An 18,321-nucleotide genomic window follows, 5' to 3' on the forward strand; every position below is an offset into this window, starting at 1 on the left:
GATGCGTTGAAGGTATTGGTGGGGCTGATCCTTTCCCGAACTGGCACCTTATTTGTTGCAACTGCTTAGCAAAGTATTTTATTCTGCACCAACTAACTCCCAAAACACCTGTTCGGTACTGACACACCTCAAATACTGATCCCAAGAAGGAAATTCTAGTGATGTTCATCATTCTGTTTAATAAAGGGTGACACCAAAATGGTCAAAATATTTTCAAGGGAGCCAAAGGCATAATTGTTAAAGTTTTGAAGTTGAAAATTAACAACAAGATTTAAAGAGCTAATGGTTGGAGGGGATCTGGAGCTAGACGCACATTGAGGTCGACTTTGATGGAGTGGGTTTCTGAAAGGCTGTTGGGTCCCATTGGTCATGGGCAGGCTTTGCCTTTGTAAAGTGTATTTTATTAATATGTATTCTGCTCCAAATGCTGCGTTTAATTAATCAATAAAAAGCAAACAGTTAAAAGTAGTGAACTAATACCATAACGATTCTAAAATAAAGGTACAATATTTTTTTAAAAATCAATAACAATCAGCAGTAGTTGGTGGGAAGAGGCAAATCGTAAACCTTCGTTATAGTTGGATACCATATTTCCTAATCTCTTAACTGGTGAGGCTTTTTCACCCTTAGTGCTGAGACCTTTTTTGGGCTTCGGGCACTTTACACTTGGACCTTCATAACTGTTTTCCACAATAGGTGTCCAGATAAAAACATTACCCAAGTGTGTCTGGACCTAGTGCTGGTGTCAAGGATGGCCCCAAAATGTGGAGTGGAGGCATGAAATTTTTACCATGAAAAATTACCTTTATTGGTGGTATGGATAGCTGCGAAATTTGGGCCGTTCTCAGCTGCCATCTAGGAAAACCTACCAAAACCAGATATTTCTGAAAACAATTTATTCAGAAGAGCCTCATTTGTAAGTAGGTTAATCTTACAATGGGATCTAGAGTTTTTGCCTAAGTGCTGCTGAGCTAAAGCTCAGGCCCAATGGTTTGTATTGCCAGAGATTTGCACAAATTAATGTATTATTTTAAACTTTTTCCCTCTGCCTGATCTAAAAATGAGAGTTTGGTGACTGATGTGCATTCTGTTCTATACAGTTAGGTAGTTTGGATCTTTGCCACATCTATTTGGGGAATTTGACAGTCATTTTGTGGGATACCATACCAAGAGGTGGGATAACACCAGTTTGAATACAGTAAGAGTGTGTAGACTTGTGCAGACATTATGATATTTCTTCTTGTGCACAGAATAGCAGGTGCATTTCTGCTGTTTTGGCCTTTTTCGAGTACTATTGTGAGTTGTCGTGAGTTTTGGACCATGCTTAGATTCACAAGCTTTCACTATTTCCATTTGGTGATAGAGTGATACACCAGGAGAGTGGGCATTATCCAGGGTCAGTGGAGGATTGTTTGAATGATGTTGTCTGTTTAGCAGTCCTTTTGGATTTTCTTTTCTTCTGGACATACCAGTAGATCATTTATTTTCAAATAGCTCATTTATCATTTAGAACCACCTGGTGATTTAAAAATGGATATCATATGTTCTGTGAATAAAGTGACACCTTTTGCATGATGTTCCTCCCATATTTACCTTACTTGATTGCTGGAATTGGAACTCTGTGTATGGTATCCCTGATAAACAGGAGTAAAGTACTCTTGCTCCTTCTTTAAACATGTAGAAATTGGTTTAAACCTGTTTGGCTCAATTCAGTTTCCTGCATTTGGTGCAGAAATACACACCTGGCATGGAAAGTTAATTGCCACCTTTAGATTGCAGCACCCATTGTGCCTCCACTATAGTTGCAGTGAAAACATGGCTGAAACCTACCCTGTGTCGCCTGACAGCAGCAGCTTGAACCCTGCTGTCGGGCCTGTCCAAATCACCCATTTGACATGTAGCAAAACCTGATTTTAAATATTAATTAACCCACCCTAAGCACACCTTGCTGCCCATAAACTAAAGTGCATAATATTAAGTGGAACATGTGTGACATCAGAAAGGGCATGTTTGAATAGTGAGTAGGCCCAAAATGAAATTGTGACTGGTCATGTCGAAACTGCCGAATAGGAAAAATTAGAGTATAGATCATGCACTTTAATCTATAACGTTTGACCTGCACTAGCTACAGACTCCATTCAAAGGCTTATTTTTTATATATAATAAAAATACAGTCTAATGATGAAAACAGATTTTTATTGGATACATTGGAAATCAAACTTTCAGAAAGTTACACTACCCGAAACTGCTGGAGGCTAATTTGCACATGCTCTCCAGCAACAGCACAGCCTTTACCTGGACTGAATGCAGTGTGAAAGATGGTTGAAAACTGCTCCCAGAGCAAAGACAATGACCTAGGTGTGAGGATGTGTTTTCTCCCCCTTGCAGGAAGATCAGTTAGGGTGGTTCGAAGAGCTTAAGTGACATCAAAGTGGGTACCCTGTCACAAGGAAATGTTACGTGACACCTTAAAAGACCCAGCATTTGTCCCTATATTCTGGCTCACACCAAACCTAGTTGGGGGTAGGCTACCTCAAGAACTGATCAGAAAGTGACCAGAGAGGAGGGGACTGCCATTACTCTGACCACATATGTGGATAAGCACACGGGCTTTGCACAAGGGAAGAAGGGTTTCCACATCTTGTAATTTGAGGATGAGGGACCTGTGATATTGTTTGCAGCAGTGCAAAAGAAACTACTGAAAAATGGAGAAAGTTTGCCCCTGGGAACTTTTATCCAATTGGTTAGAGAGTGCACCAGAGTCCCCCCCACACACACTAGTTGGTGCCAGGCATAAATGTTGCACCATGCTTAGGAAGAGGATTAGACCTGCTGTCTGTGACCTGAGAGGAACCCTGAAAGACTGACAAAATACTGGTCCTCTTTTTACACAGGACAAAGATCTGGTTTCAAGGGTCCATTGGCTGACCACTTGTGTAGCTGCAGGTACACAACAAGCTACAACAGGTTTTTTCCTTGAAGTATATAGCTGATCAGAGGCAACTGACCTGACTTTGACTTTGTTGTTGGCCACTGCCTGACACCCTGAAAGTGTCTTAGTACGCTTCCCTGAGGGCCTGGGGGCCTTAGAAATGTACTCCTTTTTCGGCACCCGAAGAAAATTTGGAAACGTTTGAAAATCTTTCCTCCTGAGCTCCAGAGGGACTCAAAGGAAAGAGTATTCAACCAGCAGTTACTCAAAATGGGATTGTATTTGGGATTTGTTACAGAGAATGTTCTTAGTATCTCCAAAACAATTACAAAGTCCCATTCTGCATTTTAGACATTTTTCAGCAAGAAATTTCCAGTGCTCTCAGCTGGAATACTGTGTCTCAGTTATTTCGCATTTGGTTCAACAGTGACAGCTACAGTTTGGAGCAAGTACCCAGACCCAGGCTCCTAACTCACTTTGACTGGTCCTCCTACCAGTCCAGGCCCTTTCAGATGGCTGATCTGGGTCTCCAGCTGCCCTTTTCCTTCTCAGACTTCTGTGCTGTCAATCTGACACCCTCTCTCTTGCTGCCAATTTGTCCTTTACTCATTCCTCTTTTGCTTTCTAACCTTTGTTTCGCTTTTGTTTGCATCTATCTCTTTACAACTGTTTCCTTCCTCACTCTTGTCTTGCTTCTGTTTTCTGTCTGTTTATCTATCTACCACTTTTGCGCTCTCTCATTCTTGTTTCTTCATTTTTGCTTTGTTCAGTTTGCTTTTGTGGTTGCCTTTCTCCCCCCTGCCAGCGCCTCCACACCCCTCCTTTGCCCTCCAACCTCCCCTGCTCCTTACTTGCTCTCCCGCATGTTTCCCACCTTCTCCTTCCTGCCTTTGCTAGGTTGCCCACTGAACCCCTGCATCCCTTCCACCTCCTAGGACCTATTTTATGGCAGCGGGCATGCCGCTGGCACACCTGAAGCAGTCCAAAGGCAAGCCAGTCTGAGTCTGTCCATGCCTGGACCACGCCCAGCACCAGAAACCCTGGTTCTGCCCCCATCCTCACCTACTTTGCTGCTGACCTCCACACACGAAATCCTGGACTCCCTAGCCAATGCTGCTGCTGCACCTTCCCCATACTACGATAGGCCACTTCACAAGCACCCAGTGTAACTTTACCAGCAACCTCACACCTGCAATCACCCCACCCACCACTACCCAGTCCCCCCTCCATGCCACTACAGCACCCCACCACCAACTTGCATGCATCATCTCCGCTATCGCACCCGACATTACATTTCTCACCGCAACCAGGCTTAACCCCCACGTCCCAACCCTGACATGACCACATCAATACCCGATGGCTACAAGGTCATCTTCCAGGGCGAATCAACAGACCCGTAGGAGTAATCGTTATATCCACAAGGAGCCCATCCAATGGACCACCACTATGGACATCCCCAACCCGATCATTGAACACCTCAACTTCAGGATCTAAACTGTCCACAAGGCGACCATCAGGAGCACCCTCTCCTACTGGCCCCCTGGACCTCACCCTATCTTTTGCACCTCCATCACAAATCTCACCCCACCACTTGCCAAGGACTTCATATTCCTCAGTGACTTCAGCTTCCACTACAGCAACACCACGAACTTCCTCGAATGCAGGAACAATATAGGACTCACCAAACACGTCCATGACCCCACTCACACCGCAGAACACATGCTGGACTCAATGTTCACTGACAGGACAGTGTAAAGTACAGCTAAATCACCAAACTCCCCTGTATCGACCACCACAAAATCTACTTTAACATCACCAGCCCTTATGGCAACATCCACATGAGGCAGAATGCCCCCCACCACCATTGCTGGAGCAAAATATCCAGGACCCAAAGGACCAACACCCTCAGTGGCTCCAACACCGCTGCGGCCCTCAACCAAAGATCAAATATTTCAGCTCATGGATCACATGCTGCGTGGGCAAGTTTTCCCTTATCAAAAACAACAGCCCAAAAAGATCCACAAAGCAGGCCAATTGGTACACCAGAGAACTCAGAGTGGCAAAACACTCCACATGAGGCAGAATGCCCCCCGCCACCATTGCTGGAGCAAAATATGCAGCACTCAAAGGACCAACACCCTCAGTGGCTCCAACACCGCTGCATCCCTCAACCAAAGATCAAAAATGTCAGCTCATGGATCACATGCTGCGTGGGCAAGTTTTCCCTCATCAAAAACAACAGCCAAAGAAGATCCACAAAGCAGACCAACTGGTACACCAGAGAACTCAGAGTGGCAAAACACATCTGCAAACAACACAAACAAAGATAGCTCAACAGCAAGGACTCACTGTACCAGAGAGGGTTAGCCTTATCCATTATAATTCCTTACTTGAACATCAGTGGGCAGTACCATTGCCCCAAGAGTAGCTGGACTGTATGTGTACAATCAAGAGAGAAGCACACCCTACATGAAAACAACCCATATCACCAACACATTTCCAATTGGAAACATTACATTGATGACATCCTGTTGCTATGGAGGGGAGACATTCACACTGTCCTGAATTTCAACACATGGTTGAATAGTCAAGACAGAAATCTGAGATCCACTCACACCACCAGCAATAAATTGCTGACCTTTGTGGATGCAAAAATATTCTCCGAAGGGGGTCACTACAAACAGACACTCATTACAAACCTACTGCTAAGAACAACCTTCTCAGTTTTTACAGTTTCCGCCCATGTCCACTACGGAAAAACCTCCTGTTGTCTGGACAATTCCTCCATCTACAATGGAATTGCAGTCTTATTAGCGACTTCAAACAATAGGCTGAGAATTCAGTTAATAAACTGAGAGTATCGAAGTACCTAGAATGGATCAATAATGGAAATGAAGAAAAAGGCAGAGAATCATAATTGTGAGGCATTACTTGACACCCCAGTGAAAGAAAATACAGAACCCCCACTAGCATATGTAACAACATTCAACATCGCTCCCGACAATATAAAGAAAATTATCAGACGCAAATGGCATATTCTAAATACAGGAAATAGACAATGGGATTACCCCTTGTTCTCACACAAAAGAGCCAAAAGTACTAGAGACACACTGGTGCATACAGGACCCAAGCACACCGTTAAAAGGGTCAACACCATACACAATGACCTAGGCCTACCCAGAGCATTAAGTCACTATCCTTATGGGCAGTGCAGTGTCTGTCATTTAACAACACCAATGAAGGAAATGGATCTGGGTGTACGTTCCCCATGGCAATTGAAAAAACACACAAATTGCAATACAAAACAGATGATATACATGATAACCTGTCCGTGCACTCTTAAACGTATAGGAATGACAACTAGACAAATCAGCACAAGAATATGTGAACAAATGAGCAATATCCACTGTGGACGCAACACCACAAAAATGGTAGAACACTACATAAATTCGAGACACTCAGTTAAAGACCTCAAATGGGTAATCACGGAACAAGTTGTGGTGGACGGCAGACTATTGGAGAAAATCTTGTTCGAGGGAGAGCAACGCTGGATCTATAAATTGTCAACTCATAAACAATGACTGAATGACGACATACCAAGATGGAATATCTTATAATACCACCATCCTTTGCAAATATCTGAATACACTTGTACTGCATCACACCTTCTTTGCAGTCTACTAAACTGACCCATGACTATTTCCCCCTTGTCCCATCATGCACAGTGATTGCAGACCTTGCTCTCAAATCAAGCGAGGGTGGGTGCGAGTGAGGTGGGACTACATCTTCCATCAGCCCCGAACCCTGCCTGTTGCTGTGATTGCAGACCTCTTGTCTCAAACCAAGTGGAGGTCAGGGAATGATATGATTTTGTCCAGCCATTCTCAAATGTAAAGCCCTTTACCCCAAATGCTGCATATAGGCATTCCAAAAGCATCCTGTGACTATCTCCTCAATCTATAGAGGGCCAGTAAAATGTGGTACTACATTACCCTGCCGCTCCATTGCTCGGATGACACACAAAAAACTTACCAGTCACAAAACATAGTGCACTAAAATTGGTTATTCCATTTAAGAGCCTCCTGGCCTCCATGGAGATAATATCCAGTGTGTACAGGGAGCCAAATAGGTGTTAAAAGAGGACGATGTCCCTTGACACAGTAAGTTGAGGGGCACTTGGGGCTCACTGGAACCAGAGGATTCATAATATTCCCTTCACCTCATTATCTTATTTTCTCCTCTGTGTGTGACTACAGGGATGCCTGCCCCCACTGCCTTATGGAGCTTAATGATTATGTGTTACATGTAGGTTAAAGGACAGACCTCTTTCTGTAGTCACTCATGTGTGCATGGTTTGTCACTTTATTTTGATTTAATTGGTGTTTTTTAAAAATGTGCTTTCTAAAGTTCTTCCAAATGGATTTCCCACAATACATCATATAGGGTGACGTTCCACCAGCGTGAGAGCAGTGATACCTCACATGTTTGCATGCTTGAATGCACACCAAGGCATGTTGTGCAATGAGCATGTATAAACACCATGTAAAGGGGTGAGAGTTAAAACCCTGAGATCATGTCTAACTTAATTTCCTTTCCTCTATCCAGAGACTATAAAGGGGAAAAGGTCTATTATGGTCTATATGTTGCATGCATGCTACATGTTGTTTGTTTAATATAATTGTTGACACATTGGTAGTATAAGGATTAGATAAATCTCTTTTTTGGTCCTGAAGAAAGCCTTTTGACCCTGAGTGACACATAGAAGGTTGAAACATGTCAAACCACTGATGTTATGGGCCATAATACCCGACAACATCCTCCTGTTTTTAACCCAGGCAGAGGACCTCAAAAATAAAATGGGGTTAGGATCATGAAGGCCATTTTAACATACACCAATAGTCCCTCATTCTTAGATAAGAGCTCTGCTTACAAACTGTGTTGAGCACACCCACTTACACAAGGTTTAGTGGGTGAGGTTCCTATGATGAAGCATGCCACATTTGGTAGTAATTAAGCTGTGTGTGGACTCTACATTTATCCAATGATATGTAGGACCCTACAAATTGATTCTTTAGAGGTAAAGGAATTATAACGGATAAGACTAACCTTCTCTGAGTTGTTGATATTTGGGAGGCTCAGGGTTCTCCTTTTAAAGCTTCTCACTCCCCTCTGATTTTTCCTATCCACATCAAGGTCAACGAGAGAACCTCACTAAAAACACTCTAAACCACAATCACCAGCTAGTGAGGGAAAGGAAGACACCCTTGCGATTTGCATTCTGTCTAGTGCCAACCACATCAAGAAACTTGTCAACATCGTCTGGGAGTTCACTAACCCTCCAGCCACAGAGAACAGCACCATCCCCTCTCAGGAAGTCTGTGATAACCTTGCCAATTTCTTCCACAATAGGATAGCTACTATCTACACAACCTTTGGATCCCAACCCAAGTCTGCAAACTTCCTCAATCACCACACCAACAGCGACACCAAAACCAGCACTGACCACCGACTGACTACATGGAACCTGTTCAATTCCCCAAAATCGGGCACCATGATGAACTTTATCCACTTAGGAGCCCACATGGACCCCATCCCACACCATATCGTCAAGTTCAGAAGCATCAGAATAAGTCACAAACTCACCTCCCTGCTCAACACCTCGATCCCTATGGCCACCTTTCTAGAAGACTGGAAACACACCGAGGTCAAACCTCTGCTCAAGAAACTGTCAGCCAACACCAGTGAACTCAAGAACTACCGGCGTTCCCCTTACTCCCTTTTCCAGCCAAGATGCTGGAAAGAGCCAGCAACAAACAACTTGATCAGAACCACTTTCTTGACTCCTCACAGGTCAGATTCTGTAGCAACCACAGCAACAAGACCCCACTGATGGCAACAACCAACAACATCCAAACTCTTCTTGACTAAGGAGAGACAGTGGCCCTGATCTTCCTTGACCTCTCAGGAATTTTCAACACCGTATCCCACCACACTGATCACCAGACTACACAACACTGGCATCGAAGAGGACATTGTCAGATGGATCTTCTCATTTCTCACTGGAGGAACACAAAAAGTTCACATTTCATCTCTGAACCCAAGGAAATTGTCGGAGTCACCAGATCATCGGGGTCTGTGCACGTTCCCAACACTTCCACCACAAGACAGTTCCAATACTCTGATTAGAATTGTCACAGAATCCAAGAGAGTCCAAGTGGGGAAAAGGGGATTAGGAAGGGAATAGCTGGGAAGAAGACCTGTAGGAAGCAAAAAGGTTAAAACACACAATATCAAGATTATATCATATTAATCAGTACTAGGCTATGACTCTAAGCATTGTCATTCTGAAAACATGGACAACCTAAGCATAGACTTAAATAACTAGGGTTCAAGATGACTAGATACCTGTGAGGGAATCAAGAAAGGATTAAATGCAACTTTCAAATTCAAGTATTATCTTTTGCATGAGGATCAGGAAATAATCTGAATGATTTCTAATCCATCATATGAATCGTGCTTGAGGAACTTATTATGTACATACAACATCACATCTAGAACTCTAGCATTTTTTTGGTTTTCTCAAAATTGCAGGAACATGAATTACGCACATTGCAGAATTTCACAAAGGTTGTAAATACCATGGAATGATTAAGCACCATGAATAACATTAGTTAAACTTGAGAAATAACTTGCATGTCTTGCCGACTCGGAGGTCACGTAGGAAATGCCATGAAGTGGTAGCGCATAATGAACACTGTGATTTTAAACACAAGAACTGAATCGCGCGTATTGCCGATTCGAGCACCCCCAAGTAAATGCCATGAAATGGTAACGCTCGCTGAATAGCATGAGTTCAACACAAGAAATTAATTGCACGTTCTGCTGATTCAAATGTCAGCCAATAAATGTCATCAAATGGTAACACACAATGAATATCATGAATTAGACACAAGAAATTAATCGTGCGACTTGCCGATTCGAAGGCCACCATGTGAATGCCAAGGAGTGGTGGCGCACATTGAATATCATGAATTAAACACAAGAAAAGGAATCCCGCGACTTGCAGATTCGAAGACTACCATATGAATAAAAGGAAATGGTAGCGTACAAGGAATAAAATAAATTACACACAAGAATTGAATGGCGCCGATTCGAATGCCACCATGTAACTGCCAAGAAATGGTAGCGCACAATGAATATCAAGGGTTAAAGCACGGGGAATGAATCGCGCATCTTGCTGATTTGAATGCCACCATGTAACTGCCAAGGACTGGTAGTGCACAATGAATATCAAGGGTTAAAGCACGAGGAACGAATCGCGCGTCTTCCCTATTCGAATGCCACCATGTAACTGCCAAGAAATGGCAGTGCACAATGAATATCAAGGGTTAAAGCACGAGGAACAAATCGCGCGTCTTGCCGATTCGAATGCCACCATGTAACTGCCAAGAAATGGTAGCGCACAATGAATATCAAGGGTTAAAGCATGAGGAACGAATCGCGCGTATTGCGGATTCGAATATTAACATGTAAATGCCAGAAAAAACCCAGAGCATATTCACACGCACAAGGTAAAATCTCTCAACATGAAAATTAGGCCCAAGAGCTCAGATGCCTTCGAAAACGGGATCGGGAGTCCAGCCCGACCTCCATCTTACAGCCCTGATCAAGGATCACCAATGTAAATGAAGGGGAAAAGGCCTGGAAGATCAAAGTAGGCCTCAGGAACAGGAGCTCAGGAAGTTGCTGCTACTCTGCACCGGGACCTCTGAATAGTGAGCAAGTGGAGCTGGGCTGGCTCCCTTTTATAGAGTCTTAGCCCAGCCCACCAACCACACCCAGGCATGCTGCAGGGAAAGCTTCTAGAAGGCCCTGGACGGGGACCATACCCTGACACAGTCTGAAAGCCTGCAGCAGTACATTGCATGTGAACAGTATTTCTATGCATGCTAAACATAAGTCTTCAGGATTGAACTCTGTAATGCAAAAGGTTAAACAACATCATATCAGCACAATGCATACATTATGTTAGCTTGAAATTGTTAGGTTTTTGCATTCTAGTCACCCGTAGAGCGCGCACTGCCCTGATGTTGACAGAAATCATCTGCAGTGTTTGCATGAGCTCTTCCCTCATCGCCCCACCCCCTTCAACACCTACATGATACCCCTGGCCATCATCATCATATCCCATGAACTCAACATCATATACACAGATGGCACAAAACTCACTCTCTCCATGTCCAAGTTTCCCACCACCACCAGAACCAGCTCCCACTGTTATATGACAAGCGTTGCTGGCTGGATGAGAAACAACTGCCTGAAGCTCAACACTGACAAAGCGGAAGTACTGATCTTCAGCAACAACAACTTACCCTGAAAAACTTCCTGGTGGTGGTAGGGACAGCACCCTGCCCAACAGACCACGCAAGGAACCGCAACATCATCCTTGACAGCAGGCTTACCATGAAGTCCCAGAACAACGCAGTCTCCGCTGCCTCCTTCTTCACTCTGCAGATGCAATGAAAGATCTTCAAATGATTCCCCCTGAACACCAAGCTCACCGTCACTCAAGCCCTCATCACCAGCAGACTGGTCTACGGCAATGCCCTCTACTCAGGGATCGCCACACACCTTCTCCAGAGAATACAGACCATTCAGAACACCACCCCCAGACTCATCCTTGACCTTCCCTTGCAAACCCACATCACCCTCCATCTCAGGGAACTCCACTGCCTCCTAGTTCAGAAGAGGTGTCTGTTTGAGCTACTAACCCACAAATACAAAGTGCTGCACAACCTTGGACTGACCTACATAAACCACTCTCTGAACTTTCACCAACCTTCCAGACAACTTCACTTTGCCTCCTTCTTGCTCACCCAGATTCCTTTCATCAACAGAAGCACGAGTGGAGGACACTTCTCTTATCTTACAGCAAAGATATTGAATAGCCTCCACCTCCAGCTCTGGAGCTCCCTTCTCTACCAGAATTCAAAGAAGATCTCAAGACCTGGCTTTTCGAATGAGTCCCTTATAACATGGAAGCTCCTGGATTCCCTAGCAGGTGATTAGCTGCTCTCTATAAATCAACTAATAGATTGGTTGATTGAATTTCAGTGGCAGCCCACACGAGTAGGATTTTTCCTGTTCAAAAAGTGACAAAGACCCTTTCTTCATTGGGACTTAGAAGCAATTTCAACATTTTTTTCAAAAAAGTGGTAAAGTATCTTTCTGAAGTAGGACTTAGAAACTTTTTAGAACTTTTTGACTTCCATAATGTTCACCAGGACTAATCCACTTGGTGTATCCGACCAGGGTTCAGTTGTGGTAATTTATATATGAAATGGGGAGAGGTAACAGGTATTTACAGAGCAAGGCTCATCCTCCTTACTTGAAAGTACATTAGAAACAGGAGCCCTCCTCAAACTTGTGGGCTAATCCTCCTTTCTGGAAAAAGCACAAGGCTTTTTGTTGTGTAACCTTCACCCACCCGGGTTACCCCTTGGTGGCATGCTTCATCATTGGGTTCTTCCTGTTCCATTGTGGTCAACCTAAAATCATGCCTAAAACCAGGTCTCCTGATTTCACAGACTACCATTGGTGTTTTATGCTATTTGGTGCTATCTTTGAATAACATTTTAAAAATTAATTTCTCCGGTTACCTTATTAGATTTTTGTCAGTTCAGTGTCATTTTGTTTAATAAATGTTAGCCTATTTTTCTTATTTAACTTAGGATTTGTATTGCTTCGTGTTTTGATTTCATTTCTGTTCTAGTACTGCATAAATACTTTACACATTGCCACAAATTAAGCCTGTCTGCTGTGTGCCATAGCTACCGGGGGTTATGTTTAAGTTAATTTAGTAACTTTGAAGTTTTTCCCTGACAAGAAGTGCTATTATTTCTTGAGGCAGGCAGTCACCCTCCCAAAGTCATAATCCACCTTCTATAGTCAAACATATATGCAGAACTAACAAGAGACTTCTCCATAAATGTATGTCTAGAATGTAACACGAGGGCAGTGTGAGCATGCCACCAGAGATTTTCACAAAATATCTTATTAGCCAGTCTTTAAAATGCTCTGTTTTTAGGGGTGTGGCTGAGATGTTGGTATTTGAAAGAGTAATTGGTTACATGATGCTGCCTGGAGTGCCATTAAGTATACCCAAAACTGGCTTGTACTACTGAATAGCTACATCAACAATACTGTAGTACAAGAAGGCTGAGGACGAAATATTGAGGGCCAAAACATTGAAAGATAAGTGCATATAAGGAAGTATGGATTTATTATTCCAGTGTCTCCACATCTGCATACCTTGAATATGTATGTATCATGTAGGTACATATATGTGGAATTAGGTGTAGAAAATCTAAACTTGCGTACCTGTCAGTATTTTATTTTCAGCGTTCTGTCCTCGATATTGTGTCCCATCGATAGTGCAGTTATTCATATTCAGGGGGCACATCCTATAATGTATAATCATGAAGCAATTCTGAGTGTTACTCATTCCATGTGCAAGTTTTAGTTCACGCTCCATGAGATCATGTTCTTATGCTGTCATGAAGGTGTTCTTGGGTGTTGATTTAGGGTGATCACCATCAATGCTTTCTGCAGCGCCAAGTGACATTAAAGTTAAAGAGCAGTCAAACAGTTGATTACATAAGTTTTCTGTTTCTCCTTCAGTAGTTCCTCTAGGATGGATAAGGTCCTTTCCTTAGGCGAAATTTCCAGTCCTAATAAGCTGAAGATAGAGAAGCACCAGATATTGCTGTTCTTACTGTGATAGAATATGATTTTATTCTGCTTAAAGGCACTTTTATGTGCATTAAAGCTATCGTGCAAATTGAAGCTTCAGGTAGTGCTTCTATCACCTTATTGAAATTATGAGGCTAAAGATTTCATTACATTACTTTAGTACACAGCGTGTCAGTGGCCATTGTCAAAATATAGATGAGCCTACAGATGATGTTAGACCATGGCAACTGTAAATTTAACTGTGAGGTGATGAAGTAATACAAATTATTCTGATTGTAGACATTGCAAGAAGCAGCTATGAGGAGGGGTGATGGTAGGTGCAGTCTACAGAAGTTTTTAAACTAGTCAGCTAAAGAACTGAAGTAAGCAACAGTATGAAGCACGTGTGTGGTATAGCCACCAGTTGATCTCTAGCTGATCTCTGGCCGGAGGCAGCCCCTGCCACCGCTGCCTTCTTCACTGGACTCTGCCGGATCGGACAACTTTCCCTGTCATTCCCTGCTACGGGAGAGGGGCCCAGCACAGCAAGCCGTTTTCGTGATTGCGCTTTTTACGTTCAATATAGTCATTTATGCTACAGATGTCGAAAACTCAATAAAATGTGTTTGTTGATTAATTAATTAGAGTGTTTTTCCAGTTTTGCATTTCTAAATCAGAAATGTCTCAGTAAAACTGTGGAGCACTGGGGTTCAGAGTTCCTAAAATCAGTCCAGCAGCGGCCGCGCGTTTCAAGTGGAGGAAGAAACTGCAAACAATGCAGCCAAATGTCTGCAGGTGATATTCATAAAATTACAACTTTTCCAAGTTTTGCCTCCTTGGCAGTGCCTAAAGTACAACTCTTGGTGTATTTCTGTATTATTAATTAATTCACATTCTTTACTGGGAACGATGACTTTCAGTGTTTAGGTGATAATGTTACTTTACGTGCATAAACCATATAAACATAAGTCCACTTATTGTTTATAAAGTTCATAAAGATGTCCAGCGTTGTGCAGGATTTCTTTTTTTCCGACTGAAGAGATAGCTCACGTTATGATGCACAGTTTGTAGAATTCATTGTAGCGTCAGTAACTGTTATGATCTTCGGATTGCTACAGCTAATGCTACTTTTATAAGCGCGCCCTTTCCATTTTTACTGATCTATATTCTTATTCATTTTAGGTATTTGATTCCAGTGACTTCACAAATCATCATGAGAACATCGTCTTCCAGCTTTATCCGCAATTCTTCTGGAATGCCGCGCTCCAGTATTTTGTTTACTCCCAAACTTGGCCACCTATGAGGTTAAAGGACAATGGACATTTTTTAATAGCAATTTTATTTTGTTCCCTAATCCAGTTCTTTGACAGGCAGAGCAGTAGCATCATGATAACTTAAGCATTGTAGAATGAAGAGTATATGTTAAATTGATAAGAAAGTGACAAACGTTTTCGGGAAATTTTAGAAACCATGTACCTCTATCTGAATTTGTAAGTAATTGTTTCCTTCGGGATACTGAACTTTCTGCAGAATGTACAAACCCATGTAATCGTTAACAGTCTAATATCGTTCAGATATATTTTACAGGCGTATCTTTTTTTTTTTTTTACTAGACTATTTATTTGCAACCCCTTTTTATTTTGCACAGGTGTTATCTGGATAATCTTTAAAAGTGTGCTAACATATTTATAAATAGGAAATATAATAATATATTGTCAAAGCTAAAAACACATGTAATTTGCATTGGCCATTTTATTTTTCTTAATGAAATGAAAATGCATTTAAAATAATAATTTAGGTGGTGAGCATTGTAAATGGATGTGTTTCAGTTGGGTATGTTCAAATGAAGACTATCTTTTGCAAATATCACGTCACCTTTTCAAGGCCTGTTAAGACAGTGGACCATTGCAAAACAACTAAAAAGTCCACTGTATAGCGCGCACACAGACACGCTTCACAATTATTTCACTCGAGTCAATTTTATTTATTCATATTGGCCCATATTTGAAAATGACCGCTGTGCTAGAATTGGCAGTGCTGCGCTCTGTCATTTTCACAATGTAGGGATGCGGCGTATTTAATTGAATACAGTGCACCCCTGTGTTGTCCCCTGTGCTGGCACTAAATGAAGCTGCTTGCGCCAACGTAGGCATCTTTGCACCATCATGCAAGGATGTCTGAGTTGAGCGGTTTGATTGTTTATGTGTGGGAAGGTGTCCCTTTCTGCACATAAACAATCACTAATGGCGATTTGACACTTCTGTGTGTGCTGCAAACTGCAGCACACACAGAAGTGCCTAATGCGCCATTTTGAAATGATTGTTTATGTGCAGGAAGGGACACCTTCGCGCACATAAACAATAGTGTCTGGCATTTTGCTCTTTCTATACGACCTGCAGAAAGCAGCATTCACAGAAAAAGCAAAAAAGTATTCCTCCTCATTACGCCTTGCTAACGCCACCCCTAGGGTGGCGTTAGATTTTGGCGCTGCCTCAGGTTAACAAAATCTTGTACATCTGAGGCAGCGTCAAAATGCAATGGGTGTTGCTGTGGCACGCCCAGAGCAACACCCATTGCACACCCCTTCCATGCAGAGGGCTGCCTATGAAGGGGCTGTATTTAGAAGGTGGCATTAAGTCACAAAAAGTGGCTTGTAAATACGGTGCAGTGCATAGCTCCACCGGAGCATCACTAAAACTGATCCTCCAGTGGTGCAAGGGACTCTTAAATATGCCCCTTATTTTATCAGTGAAATCTCTGTTAGGCAATTACAGATAGAGACACAAAAGTTAATTTGCATTGTCACTAGACCACAAAAAGTTTTTTTAACTTCAATAACTTGTTAATTGCTGTTTTTCCTATTTATTTGTGCATATTTGAAAACGAATTAAGAAATTGCCTATATGATTAAGTAGGTAAGCAATTTTCGCTTTTGGGATCCAATAATTTACACAGCACATTGCCTCCCTTTGCATCATTCTACCGTGGTGGAGTGTAACTGATAGAGCTCCCTGCAACTACAGATACGGACCATGCAAAGCTTCAAAATCTCAATCTAGTTTTTAGAATTAAAAAATAATTTTGATTGCCATGGAAGCCTGCTTCACCTCTGTATCCATATATTTGTAACACAATAACATGTGCCCTCACCTCTGTCACATCATTGCCTCTTTCTGTCTTTCCCTTTTTTCTTTCCCAGAAAATATTGTGGTGCCACACAGGAATATTCCTTTCTCCCAACGTTTTAATCCCAGACATATTGTTTACGGTTGCAAGTGCTAAATTTAATGTTTCTTTTTTTCTCCATGGCCTCTAGATGTATTTTCTCCAGTTTCTATTTGTTTATCAGTGCTACAGGATATTCAATTGGAAGCAGCAGAGGTTGACCCTAAATGCACGATCGTAGCCCTGGGTGTCATTGCCCCTTCTGTTCTATCTGCCCTGTGGGTCAGTTCAGGTTATTTCAATGTCCACTCTTTCTCTCCATCAACCTAGTGAAAATGGAATTCAGGCATCCACACACCCCAATCTTTTTAATGTGCATTCGACATTGATCTCATTTAATGGGCTGGTGTACTTCTCATGACTTAAATCCTCAGTCCAGTAATGCATCCAAATTCCTGGATACCAGGATGCTTATATAGCAGGTTTTTAAGAAAAATGCCAACCTAAATTGGCTTTTATTAACGCCTTCTGTGTGATGGTGGAAATTCTCATGCCAAATTTCACATGCCAAGTCATTTATTCCTAGTTTGAAAATTGCGTCTTTTGCTCTTCATTTCCCTTACTGGGAAGGGGCGGCTCCTTCACAGTGGCGAAAGAGTGTTGCCCCACCGGCTGAGCTAGCAGCTGAAAAATAAAACAATATTTTAAATATTTTTATTTTTCAGCTGCTGGCTCTGCCAGGAGGTGCAGGGAGGGGCAGGGCTGGGCAATGGGGGGGGGGGGGGGGAGAGGAGCAGTGGAGTCAGTGCACTAAGTGTGCATGTTAGTTTGGCTGACCATCTTAGGCCAGCCCAACTGACATGCGCACTTGGGTTTCTCCAACCCGGCTGTGTTTCACAGACCCTAGTGCACTGTCTAGGGGGCAGACCAAGCACTCAGACCAATCCTGACGCTGCTCCCATTGCTAGGTGTAACATGAGTGTAATGCCGGTATTGCTGGGGAGCCTGTGCTGGTGTCCCAGGGAATGCTGGCAGACCACACTGAGGGAAGAGGATCAAGGCAGGCGGCAGCAGCAGAAGAAACAGGTACTTTTTTTTCATTCAAATTATTATTTAATTCACCCCGTACCACCTTCTCCCTGCCCCTCCCCTTGAGATTTGTGGCTGCTGCTATTGGGCATTTCATTGGTTTTCCAAGGGTACATCACTTTACCTTTTTTACAGTTTTAGACTGTTACCCTCTCCCTATTAAGGGTATGATTTAGTTTAGTAGAAATTACCTTGCGTCAGTGCATTTGGGAGATTAAGGTCTCTGAACCAAGAATATCATTTTTGGAAATGTTTTCCAGGTAGTATACTCTCACTAATGTATCTAGGACCCTCATCTCCTGACAAGGTGCCACTTCGAATATTTGAAGTGTGCAGGCTGTTGATCTTTTTTTTAATATATCTAATCTTTAAGGGTAACTGACTTCTTCATTCTCCCCTCTAGT

At 42.7% G+C, this 18,321-nt stretch overlaps 1 protein-coding gene across 2 annotated transcripts in view; it reads left to right on the top strand.

Annotated features, from left to right (window-relative positions):
- The window catches only part of TTLL7 (tubulin tyrosine ligase like 7), a 950,867-nt gene extending 935,421 nt beyond the window's left edge, over positions 1-15,446 (top strand). The window contains exon 23 of one of the 2 annotated variants that reach the window (XM_069232204.1): positions 14,846-15,446. In XM_069232204.1, coding sequence (XP_069088305.1) covers positions 14,846-14,966 — 121 coding nt within the window. In that variant the 3' untranslated portion in view covers positions 14,967-15,446. The remainder of the gene's footprint in view (positions 1-14,845) is intronic. The other variant, XM_069232205.1, reaches the window with a different exon arrangement.
- The last annotated feature ends 2,875 nt before the right edge of the window (positions 15,447-18,321 follow it).

The sequence above is a fragment of the Pleurodeles waltl genome, chromosome 4_2 (genome assembly GCF_031143425.1).
Source record: "Pleurodeles waltl isolate 20211129_DDA chromosome 4_2, aPleWal1.hap1.20221129, whole genome shotgun sequence".
In the NCBI taxonomy this organism is placed as follows: domain Eukaryota; kingdom Metazoa; phylum Chordata; class Amphibia; order Caudata; family Salamandridae; genus Pleurodeles; species Pleurodeles waltl.